Source organism: Neodiprion virginianus, chromosome 4 (genome assembly GCF_021901495.1).
Source record: "Neodiprion virginianus isolate iyNeoVirg1 chromosome 4, iyNeoVirg1.1, whole genome shotgun sequence".
Classification (NCBI taxonomy): Eukaryota; Metazoa; Arthropoda; class Insecta; order Hymenoptera; family Diprionidae; genus Neodiprion; species Neodiprion virginianus.
Window position 1 is genome coordinate 32,606,937 of NC_060880.1, and position 19,480 is coordinate 32,626,416.

Sequence of the window (19,480 nt, forward strand, 5' to 3'; positions counted from 1 at the left end):
TAGAGCAAAATTAGAAACACACTAGGGTGTCCGTTATTTTGGTTTGGTAGCAATTGGCAATATTGTATTTCTAATCTAAAAATTCTGTGAATTGTTTTAATGTATTGTGACATGGTGTTGTACCATGGACATGTTCCAGGTACAATGTGTCTATTATTTCTGATTACTAATTGTTCTCCGATTGGGGAAGTTTTAGGATGATTATAGAGACGTGATGTAAAGTTTACTTATGAGAAACTTATTGTTAGTATGTTTGTTATGGTTGTTGTACTTGTCGTGATTATAGAGTGGATGTGCTAGTGACCAAGCAATAGGCTCGACCTAGAGCATATACACTCTAAGAATTAGGTGGTCGGCCACTTTTTTTTACCCCTGGTTGGAAATTAGTGTAGACTTCGTAACCATGAAACTTCTCATCTTACTTAGAAATTTTCCATCGCGATTCATTCCCTTTTGTAAGTTATTGTGGTAATCACACATCTTGTGAAGCAATTGATTCTTCTAACAAGTGTACAGCTAATTTATTTCTGTGGTAAAATATCTGTGGCTGGCAACTAATACATTTACCTTACACCACAATTCCCGAAATTTTCGTTATTTTAAATACTTTACGATAATATTATGTTAGTATACATATATCATAGTTATTATTATCAATACAACTTGTTCATAATTTACCAACAACATGTGTTTTGATGTGATCACCAGATATTAAATAGGTAGGTACATACTACCAAGGAAAACATAGTCGCATGATTAAAAAAACAAATTTTTTTGTGTCCCGACAGTATCTAACCAATCGCAGTGGTGCATTAAGCAGATACAGCGTGTGTTATTCAATAGACGTAACTTAGATGCTACTGCTGCCAACCTTGTTTATGCCCTGCTAAAATTAGGTGGGTCAGATTGGACTTTACCTGGGTGTACCTTGAGTCCTAATCTACTTTTCTAGAAAAGACCCAAAAAACGTAAAATCGTAATATGTAATTAATGTTCCAAATTTATAACATGCCTAAGGCCCGAGAGAATAACATTCAATTCGGTTAGCATTATCATCTGCACAGCCTGATTTCTAAATAAATCGAAACCGAAAATAGATCCAAGGTATAACAGGTTCCCTTGTAACAGGCAATAATAATAGTAATAATAATAATACCTAAATTGCCGTTAAAAAATCTACTATTCATTACTTCGGTAGTACTATTAATAAATGTTAAATATCTGAGAAACAATTAGTATAGTTCAACAGTCGCCGTCTCCTTTCTCATTTTTTCGAACTTCACTTTTCGTCGATTCATTCACCAGATCTTCACCCTCTGTCACATGTGAGTCATTCAAACTGGATATATCTTTGCTACAACATGCTTTGCACATAGTACTAAAACTTGATTGTTTCTCCGTTGTTTCCTCATTTCCGGCTTTGCCCTCAACTTTTGCTAGTTCATTACTGCTTACAGTGTGAGCAGATGTACTCAAGGCTGGTTTTTGTGACCCACTGTCAAAGTTGATCTAGAACAAAGACAGAATAATCCTTGCAAGTAATTCCAAATGATGAGAAAAAATTCTATGCTTATCATGAATCAGAATTAGATGCAAATATTTGTCATAATATCTGTAACTTCGTGGAAACAAGCAACATGTTAGTTTGAGACCCGCAGATAATCTATATCAATTTTTCAATTCAATGAAAGGTGAAAAAATTTCTAGTAAGTACACTGGCATGATTGAATAGGTCTTTGTACCTGCTTAATAACTTTTACAGGTTCCCGCTGCTCTACCATGTGTATTTGTTGTGTGTGACTCTGATTTGTGATTGATTTTCCTAAAGACATCCCGAATGGACCAAACCAGACACGAAAAGCACCGCCAAATATAGAAAAAGGCAGCAAGATGATAAATATAACAATAGCAGCATAAAGGAGAATTGTGACGGTCCATCTCATTCCAAAGCCCAAGTGCTCTGTAATCAAATAACGAAATGTCTTTTAATTAAAATACACATTGGAAAAAAGAATTGGACCATTTATTGTTTGGTGCTTACTGGTGGAATTGTCAATGAAAAGACTGATTCCAGATCCAAATCGCGCAATTGGTTGTAACATCAGTCGATCTGAAAACTCGACGAGTACATCCACTGGAGTGACTTCGTGATAGGGATCGTAATCGATAGCTTTGTAATACTCAAAGCATTTATCCGTTCCTGAAAATGCTATGTATTTAATGATAAAGAAAGAAATGGGTACGAAACATAGAATATATTTCTCACCATCGAAGTAACCCATGATTCTGTGCCAAGTACCCATTTTTTCTGGCTCGCACTGGATGGGTGGTTGTTTATGTATTCTTCCTGCTGTGAAGTGTTTAATTTCAGCTTCCTGAGTGTCGAGAAGGAAAAACAGTGATTAAGCTCTCAGATGCTAAGAAACTTTACGGAATTTAACATTACATACAGCATCCATAAGATGGATACCAGGATATATTTAGTTTAAATTAGTTTTGTTGTAATTTAATTAACACTTGCATCAATTATCTGAATTCAATGCACGAATTTCGCACAAAGCTGGTTTTGAATCTTCTTTACATACCTTTAAAAGCTGTGACCACATCATAATATAGCTGATCAGAAAGCCAATTGCAATAAAGGTAATGATAACTTTCCCAGTAGTCCAGTTTGTAAGTTTGATGAATAGGAGTATTGCTGAAGATGCAAACACTGTTGTAAAGATCTTTTCCTGCGTTACAATAAGTATAATATGGTCAATTTAACACGAACACAAAATTGAATTAAAGATGATTTGTGCATATGTAACACAATTGGATATTTTAGTGAAGGATATTATTTTATTTTTTTCTCATGTAAAATTAAAAGTAAACGGAACATTTTAATACGTACATGTTGACGATAGGTGACAAGTAACTGGTCAATTACCGAAAGAACCTCAGTGAATACATTACTAGTTGACTTAATAATGTCAGTAAAGATAGCATCGACTTGACGCATTGTAATTTTCCCATTGCCATATTCTCGGATTTTTTGAATTTGTTCTTTGGTTCCAGATAGAAATATGGAGCCACTCAGCAGCTCACCATTTTCCTAAATATATTAATTGTTTTAAAACATATTTCTACGTACTTCACTTATTTACTTCAAACAAGATTTATAAACAATTATAACATATACCTTAAACTTAGCATTTGAAAGCAACAGATTAATAAGTCGCTTGGCAAAGAGTCCATCAGGTTCAATCTTCTCAAGGGTATCTTTGCACCGTTTCAAGTCTCGCTGACATTGATCGTCGTTGATAAAATTTTCTTCAGTTCTGAACAGCATTTCAGCCACTGCAATTAGTTGAGATTTCAATTCAGAAGGCAACAATTCTTAAATCTTTGAAAATTGAAAACTGACCGTGGAAACTGAACCACTTGCCCGCTGGCCATCTTTTTGTTTGCTCTATCGTAATCAAACGAGTATGGATCCACGAAATATGTGTCTTTTCTGAAAAATATTAATAGGTTATCTAAGTTTTACGATAAACAATCTATTAAGAAAAACTTCAACTTTTATCTAACTTTTGCATGTAGATAAATTTAATGCAAACTTTTAAGGTTATGTGTGGGATGCTATTCGTGGAGTGATACATTAATTATCACATGACATAATACACTGATACTTAAATGAACAGAAACCGTTTTTGTGTAACTGGTCGAATATGTACCTAAGATGTAACGCAAACGAACTTACTTGTCTTCGTTGTGCCTGGTCATAGACACCGGGTCTTCGGCTTCATTCTCTTCGCATGTCACGATTTTCCACGTTAGCAGAAAAATAGAGAGATATAGACCGAGATTCCTCATATTAACTCAATACAAATATTACTGCAGACGGTAAAATGTAATACGACAAATGATAAACCGTACAAGAGCAGTTAACTACTAGTCAATTCTCTACTGCTTGTATCGGGTAACTTTTTCCAAATGTCTGTTGCAATGCCGCAATAGTAAGATCACAATAGCACGCACTGGCACGCAGTGAACTACGAAGGCTGTTGGAATTGGACGAAACGGCTGATGTTGATATTCCGATGGACCCACGCGGAACCACTGAACGTTGACTAATACAGTCAACGCACTGAACCACTATTACCATAGGGATACGTTTGCATACCTATGCATACAGATTAGTGGTTTGTATATTTTTATACAGATACACACCGATTACCTCATTGCCAGCTTAGAGCACATGTACATACACATGGAGGCTCGACGTGAGCGCGGAGTAAACGATATAAAAAAGTGTCCGGTGTCACGCTGAAACAGTATCCCCGAGCAGGTGGAATAGAGACGTCGTATACCACTCGTAAACATCAAGATCAAAGACGTTAATATTTTCGCTCCGTGGTAAGATAGCATTTCTTTTCTTTCTACAGCAAAACCGTACCTATCCTTATTGACTGCCCCGAGCCCTAACAATAAGTTAATATAATCCGAATGATATGTGACTTTTGAGACATGGTAAATTGTTGAGGAATAATCGATTTCATGAAACAAAATTATTGTTTCTGAGGCAGTATCAATTATTTTTTATATTGAGTATTCCGGGAGTGGCAACATGATGATTTGATTTTTTTTTATTAAGTATGCACACAAACGTTAACCGAAGAATTACAAGAGAACTAATCGTAAGATCCCAGGCATCAAGATCCTATGCTACCAGGGTGATACGGCATGGTGCTCGGTGTGCAGGCGAGAGTTGGTCGACAGAGCCTGCTAGACAAAGAAAGGATGTATAGACTAAACTACGTCTCTCTCTCGTGGCCGTTTCAACCTATATTTTATGGTGATAGTCACGTTTCGAAGGAAAATAGCACCTTGCGATTGTCGCCAGATTATGCGCTTGGTGTTTCCGTCGCAGCAATTGCGGGTCGCTTTGTCATATTACGTGTCATACTCTTTGTTAGGTGTATGCAGTACCATGGTAGTGGTCGTGAGTCAAACTTTGAAAAGGGCTTTAAACTCTGATTCGACTTCGATTGAAACGTGATATAAACAATTAACGCGCTCCAACACGTTGGAAGACACTATTATTTGTAAACTGAGCTACATAATCAGGCAAATTACAATGTCTTATTCGTTTTTAGGGTTCCGTACCTCACAATGAAAAAACGAAACCCTTATAGAAACACTTTGTTGTCCGTCTTTTTTTCTCGGGAACGGGTAGAGGTGTCAAATTCAAATTAATAAGAAATTCTAAGGTCTACGCGCGGTCCCTTGCTATTGGTTGTATCTACAACAAATACTTAGACATGCAGTGAATATTTACAATCTGATTGGGTGTCCGTAGAAACAATTCAGTGGATGCATTCCGAGAGCAGCTTCCAGTACTAACAACCTTTTAGCTCTTGCGGTGCCAAGTTCGTGAGTAGCTCTGGCGCTGTACTAGGGGACTTTAGCGCTGCAAATTAGTTTTAAAACGCATCAGGTACGAATTTAAAATTTAGCTCGAATGTACTGAAACGGATTCCGCAAAAGCGTTGCCAGTTAGCGTGATTTTCGGAGCAAAATATTTTTCAGCTCAGAATCGATTTGTATGCCCCTTTCTAGACTAATTGGACCCTTAGGAGTGCGAAAACGAGGTGTGGAACAGCAAACGACCAACAGTTGAGTATATACAAAGAATATACGGTGAAAATTGATTGTTTATTCATTTTAATACAGGTTACATAAAATTGAGACTATATTATGCAGTATCATACATCATATATCGTATCCTGACAAAGTTATGTGTCCTGATTTAAAGACCTAAGAAGGTAATTGTCGGCGATTATCTTTTTTGATAGGGAGAGAAAGAACGAAGCTTCTTAAAACTTGGAGTGTATTTTAAGACGCACGTGAAACGTACAAGCAAATATTTTTATAACACAACTGTGGCAGAACGGCGGCGTTATTAGCTGACCCGATAACTGAAAAATATATCTTCAGTCAACGGCTGACCATCGAAGGGCCTGGCCGCTTGAGTCTGGAATCGGCAGGAGAGATAAAGTGTGTATTTCTTGTATGAAATGTGAAAGCTAAAATCATTATACATCATATCATATCATCATACCTCATACATCGTACATCATACATCATCATACATAGTATCAAAGTTCGAAACCATAGTTTGGATGTCGGACGTTCAGAAAGTGACGTCACCAATTCAAAATCAGCTAGCCGAATTCCTCAGTCTGGAAACAACCGCGCAGTAGAGCGGACGGATGAGAGTTGCGCTCCGCGAATTTCGAGTACCGGGTTCTCAACCTCCCGGATCCCGCGCTTCGGGTCCGCTACGCGGTGAAACTCGACTTCCAGGATAAGCGCTCCGTGGTTCCTGGTTCATGTTTACAATAAATTATTTCGATTCGTTTTTCGTGCAAGCCCAAATTCGGTAGCTGTCAGTCCGCTAATAAAATTTCTCGACTTCCAGGATAAGCGCTCCGTGGTTCCTGGTTCATGTTTACAATAAATTATTTCAATTCGTTTTTCGCGGAACTCCAAATTCGGTAGCTGTCAGTCCGATAATAAAATTTCTCGACTTCCAGGATAAGCGCTCCGTGGTTCCTGGTTCATGTTTACAATAAATTATTTCAATTCCTTTTTCGCGCAACCCCAAATTCGGTAGCTGTCAGTCCGCTAATAAAATTTCTCGACTTCCAGGATAAGCGCTCCGTGGTTCCTGGTTCACGTTTACAACAAATTATTTCAATTCGTTTTTCGCGCAACCCCAAATTCGGTAGCTGTCAGTCCGATAATAAAATTTCTCGACTTCCAGGACAAGCGCTCCGTGGTTCCTGGTTCATGTTTACAATAAATTATTTCAATTCGTTTTTCGCGGAACTCCAAATTCGGTAGCTGTCAGTCCGATAATAAAATTTCTCGACTTCCAGGATAAGCGCTCCGTGGTTCCTGGTTCATGTTTACAATAAATTATTTCAATTCCTTTTTCGCGCAACCCCAAATTCGGTAGCTGTCAGTCCGCTAATAAAATTTCTCGACTTCCAGGATAAGCGCTCCGTGGTTCCTGGTTCACGTTTACAACAAATTATTTCAATTCGTTTTTCGCGCAACCCCAAATTCGGTAGCTGTCAGTCCGATAATAAAATTTCTCGACTTCCAGGATAAGCGCTCCGTGGTTCCTGGTTCATGTTTACAATAAATTATTTCAATTCCTTTTTCGCGCAACCCCAAATTCGGTAGCTGTCAGTCCGCTAATAAAATTTCTCGACTTCCAGGATAAGCGCTCCGTGGTTCCTGGTTCACGTTTACAACAAATTATTTCAATTCGTTTTTCGCGCAACCCCAAATTCGGTAGCTGTCAGTCCGATAATAAAATTTCTCGACTTCCAGGATAAGCGCTCCGTGGTTCCTGGTTCATGTTTACAATAAATTATTTCAATTCCTTTTTCGCGCAACCCCAAATTCGGTAGCTGTCAGTCCGCTAATAAAATTTCTCGACTTCCAGGATAAGCGCTCCGTGGTTCCTGGTTCATGTTTACAATAAATTATTTCAATTCCTTTTTCGCGCAACCCCAAATTCGGTAGCTGTCAGTCCGCTAATAAAATTTCTCGACTTCCAGGATAAGCGCTCCGTGGTTCCTGGTTCATGTTTACAATAAATTATTTCAATTCCTTTTTCGCGCAACCCCAAATTCGGTAGCTGTCAGTCCGCTAATAAAATTTCTCGACTTCCAGGATAAGCGCTCCGTGGTTCCTGGTTCACGTTTACAACAAATTATTTCAATTCGTTTTTCGCGCAACCCCAAATTCGGTAGCTGTCAGTCCGATAATAAAATTTCTCGACTTCCAGGATAAGCGCTCCGTGGTTCCTGGTTCATGTTTACAATAAATTATTTCAATTCCTTTTTCGCGCAACCCCAAATTCGGTAGCTGTCAGTCCGCTAATAAAATTTCTCGACTTCCAGGATAAGCGCTCCGTGGTTCCTGGTTCATGTTTACAATAAATTATTTCAATTCGTTTTTCGCGCAACCCCAAATTCGGTAGCTGTCAGTGCGCTAATAAAATTCCTATAACTTTACAATCTTCTCATAATCTTTTTGGTAAAATATGTCGATAAAAAAATTATATCAAACCTTACACATTATTTTTGATTTGTTCTCACGCTGAAAATATTTATTAGTATTCGAGGTATAACTCGAGGTGGTTGGCGGTTTTCGTTGGAGGTAGTTAGGGGTGGTTGCGGGTAATCTCGGTGATTCAGGAGGAGGGGGACGAGGATTTGTGCTCGGTGAGTAAAACACTTTTATAATATTTCATGGCAATTGTAATTATATTTCATCTGAAATATTACAAACTTGTCACTTTTACAATAAATTATTTCAATTCATTTTTCGTGCAAGCACATATTTAGTAGCTATGAATAATCTTGTACAATTTATTATATTATTAATTAATTAATTAATATTCTTATAATATTTGATGGCAATTGTAATTATATTTCATCTGAAATATTACAAACTTGTCACTTTTACAATAAATTATTTCAATTCATTTTTCGTGCAAGCACATATTTAGTAGCTATTGATAATCTTATACAATTTATCATATTATTAATTAATTATTTAATCAATTACTCAATTATATTAATCCTTACACAATATTTTCGATGTGTTCTTATACTGAAAATATTTATTACTATTCAAGGTATAACCTGAGGTGGTTGAAGGCGGTCGGAGGTGGACGAGGAGGAGGACGAGGAGGACGAGGATTTGTGCTGGGTGAGTAAAACACTTTTATAATATTTGATGGCAATTGTAATTACATTTCATCTGAAATATTACAAACTTGTCACGTTTACAATAAATTATTTCAATTCATTTTTCGTGCAAGCACATATTCAGTAGCTATGAATAATCTTGTACAATTTATTATATTATTAATTAATTGATTGATTACATTAATCCTTAAACAATATTTTTGATGTGTTCCTATACTAAAATATTCATTACTATTCCAGGTATTACCCGAGGTGGTCGGAGGTGGACGAGGAGGAGGACGAGCTGGACGAGGAAGAGGACCAGGTGGACGAGGAGGAGGTGGGGTGCGTCGTGGGAGAGGACCTCTCCTCTCCTCAGAGGAGGGGAGGGGGAGGGGCAGGGAAGGGGGAGAGGCGGGCGGGGGGGGGAAGGGAAGGGACGGGAAGGAAAGGGAAGGGATGGGAAGGGGAGGGGCGGGGAGGAGAGGGTGGCCGGGAGGGGGGTGGGAGGGCGGGGGGAAGGGAGGGAGGGAGGGAGGGAGGGAGGGAGGGAGGGAGGGCGGGAGGGCGGGAGGGAGGGAGGGCGGGCGGGGGGAAGGGAGGGAGTAGAGGACGGATGTCAGTGCAAGCCCATTAGAGTTAATAGAGCAGAACACGCCCGCCCGGCCCTTCCCTCTCCCTCCCGCCCTCCCTCCCGCCCTCCCCCCCTCCCTTCCTCCCCCGCCCCGCCGCCCTCCCCTCCCCTCCCCGCCCCTTCCCTTCCCGTCCCATCCCTTCCCTTCCCTTCCCCCTCCCCACCCACCTCTCCCCGTTCCCTGCCCCTCCCCCTCCGCTCCTCTGAGGAGAGGAGAGGTCCTCTCCCACGACCCACCCCGCCTCCTCCTCGTCCACCACATCCTCCTCCTCGTCCACCTGGTCCTCCTCCTCGTCCAGCTCGTCCTCCTCCTCGTCCACCTCCGACCACCTCGGGTAATACCTGGAATAGTAATGAATATTTTTAGTATAGGAACACATCAAAAATATTGTGTAAGGATTAATGTAATTAATCAATTAATTAATAATATAATAAATTGTACAAGATTATTCATAGCTCCTGAATATGTGCTTGCACGAAAAATGAATTGAAATAATTTATTGTAAACGTGACAAGTTTGTAATATTTCAGATGAAATGTAATTACAATTGCCATTAAATATTATAAGAATATTAATTAATTAATTAATAATATAATAAATTGTATAAGATTATTCATAACTACTGAATATGTGCTTGCACGAAAAATGAATTGAAATAATTTATTGTAAACGTGACAAGTTTGTAATATTTCAGATGAAATATAATTACAATTGCCATGAAATATGATAAAAGTGTTTTACTCACCCAGCAACCTTATCCTGGAAGTCGAGACATTTTATTAGCGGATTGACAGCTACCGAATTTGGGGTTGCGCGAAAAACGAATTGAAATAATTTATTGTAAACATGAACCAGGAACCACGGAGCGCTTATCCTGGAAGTCGAGAAATTTTATTAGCGGACTGACAGCTACCGAATTTGGGGTTGCGCGAAAAACGAATTGAAATAATTTATTGTAAACATGAACCAGGAACCGCGGAGCGCTTATCGTGGAAGTCGAGAAATTTTATTAGCGGACTGACAGCTACCGAATTTGGGGTTGCGCGAAAAACGAATTGAAATAATTTATTGTAAACATGAACCAGGAACCGCGGAGCGCTTACCCTGGAAGTCGAGAAATTTTATTAGCGGACTGACAGCTACCGAATTTGGGGTTGCGCGAAAAACGAATTGAAATAATTTATTGTAAACATGAACCAGGAACCGCGGAGCGCTTATCGTGGAAGTCGAGAAATTTTATTAGCGGACTGACAGCTACCGAATTTGGGGTTGCGCGAAAAACGAATTGAAATAATTTATTGTAAACATGAACCAGGAACCGCGGAGCGCTTATCCTGGAAGTCGAGAAATTTTATTAGCGGACTGACAGCTACCGAATTTGGGGTTGCGCGAAAAACGAATCGAAATAATTTATTGTAAACATGAACCAGGAACCGCGGAGCGCTTATCGTGGAAGTCGAGAAATTTTATTAGCGGACTGACAGCTACCGAATTTGGGGTTGCGCGAAAAACGAATTGAAATAATTTATTGTAAACATGAACCAGGAACCGCGGAGCGCTTACCCTGGAAGTCGAGAAATTTTATTAGCGGACTGACAGCTACCGAATTTGGGGTTGCGCGAAAAACGAATTGAAATAATTTATTGTAAACATGAACCAGGAACCGCGGAGCGCTTATCGTGGAAGTCGAGAAATTTTATTAGCGGACTGACAGCTACCGAATTTGGGGTTGCGCGAAAAACGAATTGAAATAATTTATTGTAAACATGAACCAGGAACCGCGGAGCGCTTATCGTGGAAGTCGAGAAATTTTATTAGCGGACTGACAGCTACCGAATTTGGGGTTGCGCGAAAAACGAATTGAAATAATTTATTGTCAACATGAACCAGGAACCACGGAGCGCTTATCCTGGAAGTCGAGTTTCACCGCGTAGCGGACCCGAAGCGCGGGATCCGGGAGGTTGAGAACCCGGTACTCGAAATTTGCGGAGCGCGACTCTCAACCGTCCGCTCTACTGCGCGGTTGTTACCAGACTGAGGAACTCGGCTAGCCGATTTTAGATTGGTGACGTCACTTTCCGAACATCCGAAAATTCAAACTTTGGTTTCGAACTGTAATACTAGGTATGATGATGTATGATGTATGATGTATGATGTATGATGTATAATGATTTTAGCTTTCACATTTCATACAAGAAATACGCACTTTATCTCTCCTGCCGATTCCAGACTCAAGCGGCCAGGCCCTTCGATGGTCAGCCGTTGACTGAAGATATATTCTTCAGTGAACGGGTCGGCTAATAACGCTGCCGTTCTGCGACAGTTGGATGATGAAAAATTTCGCTCGTATCTTTCAAATGTGTGTTAAAATACACTCGAAGTGTTAAGAAACGTCGTTCTTTCTCTCCCTATCACCTTTCTAGGTCTTTAAACCACTACGCAGCGTTAAATACCGTCTCATATACGAAGCATCCATTTCATCTCGTTCAAAATTAGCGCATCCGTGATGTATTACAGTTACTCTGAATTTTTTTCCATCCGAATACTTTTCGAAAAACAATTCTGCTCCTCTACCCAACGCAGATACTTCACTTGCGACCAGCTAAAACAACGTTTCGATTCTATGCCTATGAAAATTCAAGATCGAGAGAGCAAATGAAAAGTTGTTGGAATAATTATGAATACTAATGTTATGGAATACATCGAGCGCGCGTCGAATAGAATCCCATTTCGAAATGAATAATTCTTCTCTTTTCATATCATAGCTAATCTGGTAATATAGCTAAATAGGATGGTCGGAGGTGTTCGGAAATGTTAGGAGGTAGTCGGCGCTGGCAAAAGGTGATAGGGGGTGGTCGAAAGTGGCCATTGATGGCCGGAGGTGGCAGGGGGAGGTAGGAGGTGTTCGAAAATGGTAGGACATTTCAAAAGTTAAAGTCGACGATGATCCGGTGCATCAATTTTATCGTATATTTGATAAATTATTCCTAAATACATTGAAACATATGTATTTGTAATGAAATATCATGCAATGGGCTGTGTAAACTATAAACTATAATTTCTATCGAATATAGCTGCTTTTATGTCAACAGGGCTTTGAGACTCAGTTCAGTTCGTCCTCCTCCTCGTCCACCTCCGACCACCTCCAACAATCGCCAACCACGTCGAACAACCACCGATAACCACCTCGGGTTGTACCTGGAATAGCAATAAATATTTTCAGTACAAGAACACATCAAAAATATTGTGTAAGGATTCATATAATTTTTTTATTGATACACTATGCCAACAATATTATGAGAAAGTTATAAAAAATTATAGAAACTATATTAGCGCATTGACATCTACTGAACTTGGGCTTGCGCGAAAAATGAATTGAAATAATTTATTGTGAAGATGACAAGTTTACAAAATTTTAGATGAAATATAATTACAATTGTCATTAAATATTATAAAAATATTATACTTACCGTGCACAAATCCAACGACCGCCAACCAGCTTAAATCACCTCCTCCTCCTTGTTCTCCCCGTTTTGCTCAACCTCCTCGTCCTCCTCATCCTCTCCCTGAAGTCGAGTTACACCGGGTAACGGACCTGGAGCGCATGAACCACGGAGCGCCCGTCCTGGATGTCAAGTTTCACCAGGTAGTTGACCTTGAGCGCAGAAACTACGGAGCGCGTGTCCCTGAAGTCGAGTTTCACCAGGTAGCGGACCTGGAGCACAGGGACCACGGAGCACTTGTCCCGGAAGTCGAGTTTCACCAGGTAGCGGACCTCGAGCGCAGAAACTACGGCGCGCTTATCCTGGAAGTCTAGTTTCACCAGGTAGCCGACCTGGAGTGCAGAAATTACGGAGCGCGTGTCCTGGAACTCGAGTAGCATCAGAAAGTGGACCCGGAGCGCAGGAACCACGGAGCGCTTGTCCCGGAAATCGAGTTTCACCAGGTAGCGGACCTCGAGCGCAGAAACTACGGAGCGCTTATCCTGGAAGTCTAATTTCACCAGGTCGCCGACCTGGAGTGCAGAAATTACGGAGCGCGTGTCCTGGAACTCGAGTAGCACCAGAAAGTGGACCCGGAGCGTAGGATCCAGGAGGTAGAGAACCCGGTACTCGAAATCTGCGGAGCGCGATTCTTATACGTCCTCTCTACTGCGCGGTTGTTTCCGGACTGAGGAATTCGGCTATCAGATTTTCGTTGTCTATGATTACTATAGATCGATGACGTCAACAGCAAAAAAATTTTGGGTGACGTCACTTTCTGAACATTCGAACATCCGGACATCCAAATTCTGGTTTCGAACTCTAATACTATGTATGATGTATGATGTATGATATGACATGATGTGTAATGATTTCAGTTTTTACATTTCGGACAAGAAATACGCACTTCATCTTTCCTGCCGATTCCAAACTTAAGCGGATAGGCCCTTCGATGGTCAGCCTTCGAATGAAGATAAATTCTTCAGTTAACGACTTCTTTTACCGGCGTGGTCAGTTGTTACTTGGTTGATAATACGTGAAACTGCTATTATCCTCAAACCCACCCAGACCCGTCAGACTGTCACGAAAAATGACCCAGGGCTGTGTATCTTTACATATCTTTAGTCAACGCTTGAGACTGAAGTGGGATAGAAGCACGAGGTTCATATCTATGTCGTGTATCTATTCTTCGTTGTAAGTTCCAAGGTTTGCCGCCAAATTGTGTAACTGTTGTATACACACACCACGCGTCAAATCGGACCGTAGTTGGTTTTTGTTGTGTGTACAACATAAGTAGTTTGATTTTGTTCCGAGAATATACTGTTACCGAATATATCGTTTTAACAACGTCATATAATGTCGGTAAGTGGTTTATCACATTGGTATTGTTTTCCTGACGTATTGTTGTGTATGTACTTCTAGACTGTGTTTAACCAAACAAAACCTCAGAACAAACGTTTGTTCCACATGAAATATATCGTCTATTGCATTGTTGAAGATATAATTGTTTATAGTATGTTTGGAAATGACTTGGCAAATTTTTCTGTTTTTTTTTTCACTAAGTCAAAGACCTAAACTCACAAGCACAACTGTTTGTATGCAAATTGCATTGATTATTTATAATAACAGAGTCAGGCAAGTTCCCCGGTGCCTTCCGGGAGACGAGATCAGCTTACATCACCGCCTCACGAAATGGAAGAACCTTTTGAAGATGAAGGCAATTTGCTCGGAGCTGATACAGATAACGAAATGATCGAGGAAGAAGAAGATGGTGAAGAATTATTTGGCGATAACATGGAGGCGTGAGTGGTGTATTGAGACTAAAACATGCTAATGTATGAAACATGTGAGAGTCTTAATTTTCAATTAAATACTCTTCTTCGTATAGTGATTATCGCCCAATGCCTGCCTTGGATCGTTATGATCCAAAAATCGTCGATGACGAAGACTATTCTGAAATATCCCAAGGGGACCGAGCGGCTGCAGAAAGAGAAATGCGCAAGCGAGATCGTGAAGCTGGAATTATCAGAGATGATAGAGATCTCCTTTATGGTAAAATTACATTAATTCATAAGTGAAAGTAGGTGATGATGTGTATAACATCTAAACATACAACTTTATTTTCTATTCTACAACTTATTAGATGAAAGCGATGATGACGAAGTACCCAAACAAAAGCGTCGAATGGCTGAAAAAGCAGCTGCTGGTGAAATTGAAGATTCAGAGGTGCAGAAATTCAACAGAATTATTACTAAATTAATTTCTGATACATTTTTTCTAATGATTAGCATTCAATTTTGATTGTAGATGATCGAATCAATTGAGAATTTAGAAGACACGAAAGGTCACACTATCAAAGAGTGGGTTATGATGTTGGGACCACGTACTGAAATTGCTAACAGATTCAAGAGTTTCCTACGAACACACGTCAATGCCAAAGGACATCACATGTACAAGGAGCGCATACGCCGAATGTGTGAAAGTAATCAGGTAACACGATATATCATACATTTTTTAAAACTAATGATAATCTCTTACAAAGATCACGTAGAGAAGCATATTCTAGCAAGTTCTTATCTTATTACAATATGCCTTTTGGCGATATACAATAATTTTTTATGCTACAGTCTAGTTTTGTTGTGGAGTTCCCTATTCTCGCTGGAAAGGAACATGTGTTGGCATACTTTCTACCCGAAGCTCCTGTGCAAATGTTAGAAATATTTGATGAAGTAGCTAAGGACCTGGTTCTAACTATTTTTCCTAGTTATGAGAGAGTTTCCACTGAAATCCATGTCAGGATATCAGAATTGCCGCTCATTGAAGAATTGCGAACGTTCAGGTAAATATACATGAATTCAGACTTGGGAGAAGTAAATATATAAATTATAATTACATTGCGTTAATCATGTGAAATTGTATAACGACACTTGGTACCAATATCTTCAAGTTGATGTGGTATATTCACATCGTAATTGTAACGTCCAAGTGCCATTGTGTTTCAGAAAGTTACATTTGAACCAGTTGGTGAGGACGTTGGGCGTTGTCACTGCCACAACGGGAGTTTTACCACAGTTGTCAGTTGTTAAATATGATTGTAAAAAGTGTGGATACGTCCTTGGCCCGTTCACGCAAATGCAAAGTCAAGAAGTTGATCCTGGCTCTTGTCCTGAGTGTCAAAGCAGTGGACCCTTCACCGTAATTATGTTGAAAATCATTTACAGTAATTTTTTAGCAGATTTGTATTAAAATTTAGCTGAACATATTTCAATATCACGTTATTCATTGTTTTCAGATTAATATGGAGCAAACGGTTTATCGAAATTATCAAAAGGTAACAATACAAGAGTCTCCAGGTAGAATTCCAGCCGGGAGAATACCTCGCAGTAAGGACTGCATCCTGCTTGCCGATCTCTGTGATCGATGTAAGCCTGGAGATGAAGTTGACGTGACTGCCATTTATAGTAATAATTATGACGGTTCTCTGAATACTGAACAGGTAAATTATACTTTTATGTGCACAAATGTAGCGTGATTACATTGTAAAATGTATATGTCAAAATCTGTGGCTACTAGTTTTACTTAAAATAAATGTCAATTATAAACTCGTTGTATTCTCTTAACAATTTAATGTATTTATTATAGGGCTTTCCTGTATTTTCAACGGTATTGTTAGCCAATCATCTTGTTGTAAAGGATTGCAAAGAAATTGTTCAATCATTAACTGATGAGGATGTTTCCAGTATTTTGGCCTTAAGCAAAGATCATCGGGTAGCTGACCGTATCATAGCTAGTATTGCACCATCCATCTATGGCCACGAATTCATAAAGCGAGCGCTAGCACTTGCTTTATTCGGTGGAGAATCAAAAAATCCTGGTACGCCATATTGAAGAATATGATATACAAGAATTTATTATGTTTCCAAAAGAGTTACATGCTTGATTGATATATTGAAATATTTTTTGCAATTAGGCCAGAAGCACAAAGTGAGAGGTGATATAAACGTTTTGCTTTGTGGAGACCCAGGAACAGCGAAATCACAGTTCTTAAAATACACCGAAAAAATTGCACCCAGAGCTGTATTCACAACAGGTCAGGGCGCTTCTGCAGTGGGTCTTACTGCATATGTAAGCCGTTCACACACCACGCGAGAATGGACGTTAGAAGCTGGTGCTTTGGTTCTTGCAGATCAGGGTGTTTGCCTTATAGACGAGTTTGACAAAGTTAGTAAATACGATCTTATGATCGTTCGAAATCAGTGCGAAAAATATTGACGTACATCAATCTTGACTGTATATGTAGATGAACGACCAGGATAGAACATCTATACACGAAGCAATGGAACAGCAAAGTATTTCTATTTCAAAAGCTGGAATCGTCACTTCTCTACAAGCCAGATGCTCTGTTATAGCAGCCTCGAATCCAATTGGTGGACGATACGATGCCAGCATGACTTTTTCAGAAAACGTAAGGTGCATAGTTTCTGCATGAATAAATTTTAAATTTCCTCAGTTCAAATTTAGGCAAGTAATACTGATAGTTCCTGACTGGTAGTACTTTTTGCAAATCTGTTGCCTAAACAATGTTAAGGTACTTAAAAATGTATTGAAGTAGTCCTGATTTTTCAAGGGATACGCCCGATGCTAAAAAAAAAACCAGCTAGGGGATTGAGGCAAACATTAATTTGATATTTTTGAATCTCGTTAATTATAGAGCTGAAAAACAGTAGTATATTTTTTGTCGTAGGTAAAATATTAAGTATAAGAGTTCTTATTCCTGGTAATTTTTGAACATTGTTACAGGTAAATTTGTCGGAGCCGATTCTCTCCCGATTCGATATTCTGTGTGTAGTGCGGGATGAAGTAGATCCAATGCAAGATCGGCATTTGGCTAAGTTCGTTATTGCTTCGCACATTAAACATCATCCTAATAATGCGAATAGAACAGTTCCACCTAGTCTTGAAGAAAATCATACGAATTTGTCCATTCCACAAGATCTCCTGAAGAAATATATTGTGTATGCGAGACAAAACATCCATCCTAAACTTACTAATATGGATCAAGATAAGGTGGCAAAAATGTACAGTCAATTGAGACAGGAGAGTTTAGTGAGTGGCACAACTACTAAGTAAATTTAATCGATAAGATTTTTCTATAATAGACCATTTCACTAGAAACTGTCATGTGTTGAACATAGATGTTAGAGTGGCTGCTCGGTTTGGGCGACATTTTTTCTTGTTTTCTTGTGCTGTGAATTTTGACTCTCTCTATTTTTATGGCCAGGCAACAGGAAGCCTTCCAATTACGGTTCGTCATATTGAAAGTATGATACGAATGGCAGAAGCAAGTGCTAAAATGCATCTCAGGGATCATGTGCGAGAAGAAGACGTAAATCTTGCTATCAGAATGATGCTTGAGAGCTTCGTAGATACACAGAAATATTCTGTTATGAAATCTATGCGACAAGTGAGTAGCATGATATGTTGTAAAGTCTATGCACATAGACTATTCATGTCGCTATCAAAAACACATCAACTTTGTTACAGACTTTCCAGAAATATCTTTCATACAAAAAAGATCACAGCGAGTTGCTGTATTACATTCTTCGTCAAATAACTTTGGATACATTGACATTCAAGAGAGCGTTCCAAGGTGGACCAGTTACAACCATTGAAATTTCTGAAAAAGATTTAATGGATAAGGTAAATTATTGATTTACAACTGTTACTTTTATACATCCACACGGTTTTTCTTAATATGAATTGTTGTGTTAAATCTTTCGAATTGTCTTTACAGGCTAAGCAGATAGATATTCATAATCTACACCCATTCTACGAGAGCGACATATTCAAATCAAACAACTTCGTTTATGATCCCAAAAGAAAAGTGATAGTACAAACTATGCCTGATGTATCTAATGACTGAAGAAAACGATAACACGAGATAAGTGAAGTGGCGTTAAAGACTACTGTTTCCAGGTGAAAATAAAAACTCATTGTGTGCCTTTTACAACCGTATGTTAAGTGAAGTTTTGTTACTTCCTTGAATCCAGTAATTGTTAAATTCTAAGGATTATTCGAATTCAGTTTCTGTTGATTATAACTGTAAACCTACCGCATGTATTTTGTACATGTGATAACAAATATGGCTCCTTAAAGCAAGACGTGTCTGATTTGAAAAGACTAGTAATAACTAACTGTCAGTCAAAGTCGAAGAGTTTCAACTGTATGTCGAAGATACGACCAGTAGGTATTTCTTCTTTCTATGGTTTATGTACTAAAATTTTACGGCAGGACATGCTTGTGCACGGTCTCAAATTACTACGCTCAGCGCTTTAAGAGTAACAACAAAGATTAAAAATAAATTCCGTTCTCTCATAGCTGTTTATCCCACGATGTTATCGATGTTGTTCTTACTTTCCTGACCGTCCAATTAGTTAGTAAAGGTTCCTACCATTCAATCCGGTGACAAAACGGTTCTGCTTCTCAAAATCGTAAATGAACCACCGTGAAGCCAGTTGTATTTTTTCCGTCTTTCGTGCAATTTTAGAAAACGCTAGAATAAATTTACTTAGATACAATATTCCGTCATCGCAGTCGAAATGGATCAGTTATT

At 39.1% G+C, this 19,480-nt stretch overlaps 2 protein-coding genes across 3 annotated transcripts; one reads left to right on the forward strand and one right to left on the reverse strand.

Moving 5' to 3' along the window:
- Positions 1-492: 492 nt before the first annotated feature.
- LOC124302291 (uncharacterized) lies at positions 493-4,096 on the reverse strand. 2 transcript variants are annotated; one of them, XM_046758282.1, is made up of 9 exons: positions 3,743-4,096; positions 3,407-3,496; positions 3,182-3,320; positions 2,894-3,094; positions 2,586-2,732; positions 2,267-2,375; positions 2,042-2,200; positions 1,743-1,960; positions 493-1,509 (listed from the first exon to the last, which is right to left on the reverse strand). In XM_046758282.1, exons 1-9 carry the CDS (start codon positions 3,853-3,855, stop codon positions 1,243-1,245), a joined length of 1,443 nt encoding a protein of 480 aa, XP_046614238.1. In that variant the 5' UTR covers positions 3,856-4,096; the 3' UTR covers positions 493-1,242. The 2 variants fall into 2 exon arrangements, with proteins under 2 accessions (XP_046614238.1, XP_046614240.1); XM_046758284.1 differs by lacking the exon at positions 3,743-4,096 and adding an exon at positions 3,571-3,611.
- Positions 4,097-14,075: 9,979 nt separating this feature from the next.
- On the forward strand, positions 14,076-19,260 carry LOC124302526 (DNA replication licensing factor Mcm2). Its single transcript, XM_046758784.1, has 15 exons — positions 14,076-14,229; positions 14,497-14,669; positions 14,756-14,919; positions 15,011-15,093; positions 15,175-15,357; positions 15,495-15,706; positions 15,870-16,062; positions 16,160-16,363; positions 16,510-16,741; positions 16,838-17,088; positions 17,168-17,332; positions 17,668-17,973; positions 18,149-18,331; positions 18,412-18,567; positions 18,662-19,260. The coding sequence occupies exons 1-15, from the start codon at positions 14,224-14,226 to the stop codon at positions 18,788-18,790; spliced, it is 2,640 nt and encodes an 879-aa protein (XP_046614740.1). The 5' UTR covers positions 14,076-14,223; the 3' UTR covers positions 18,791-19,260.
- The last annotated feature ends 220 nt before the right edge of the window (positions 19,261-19,480 follow it).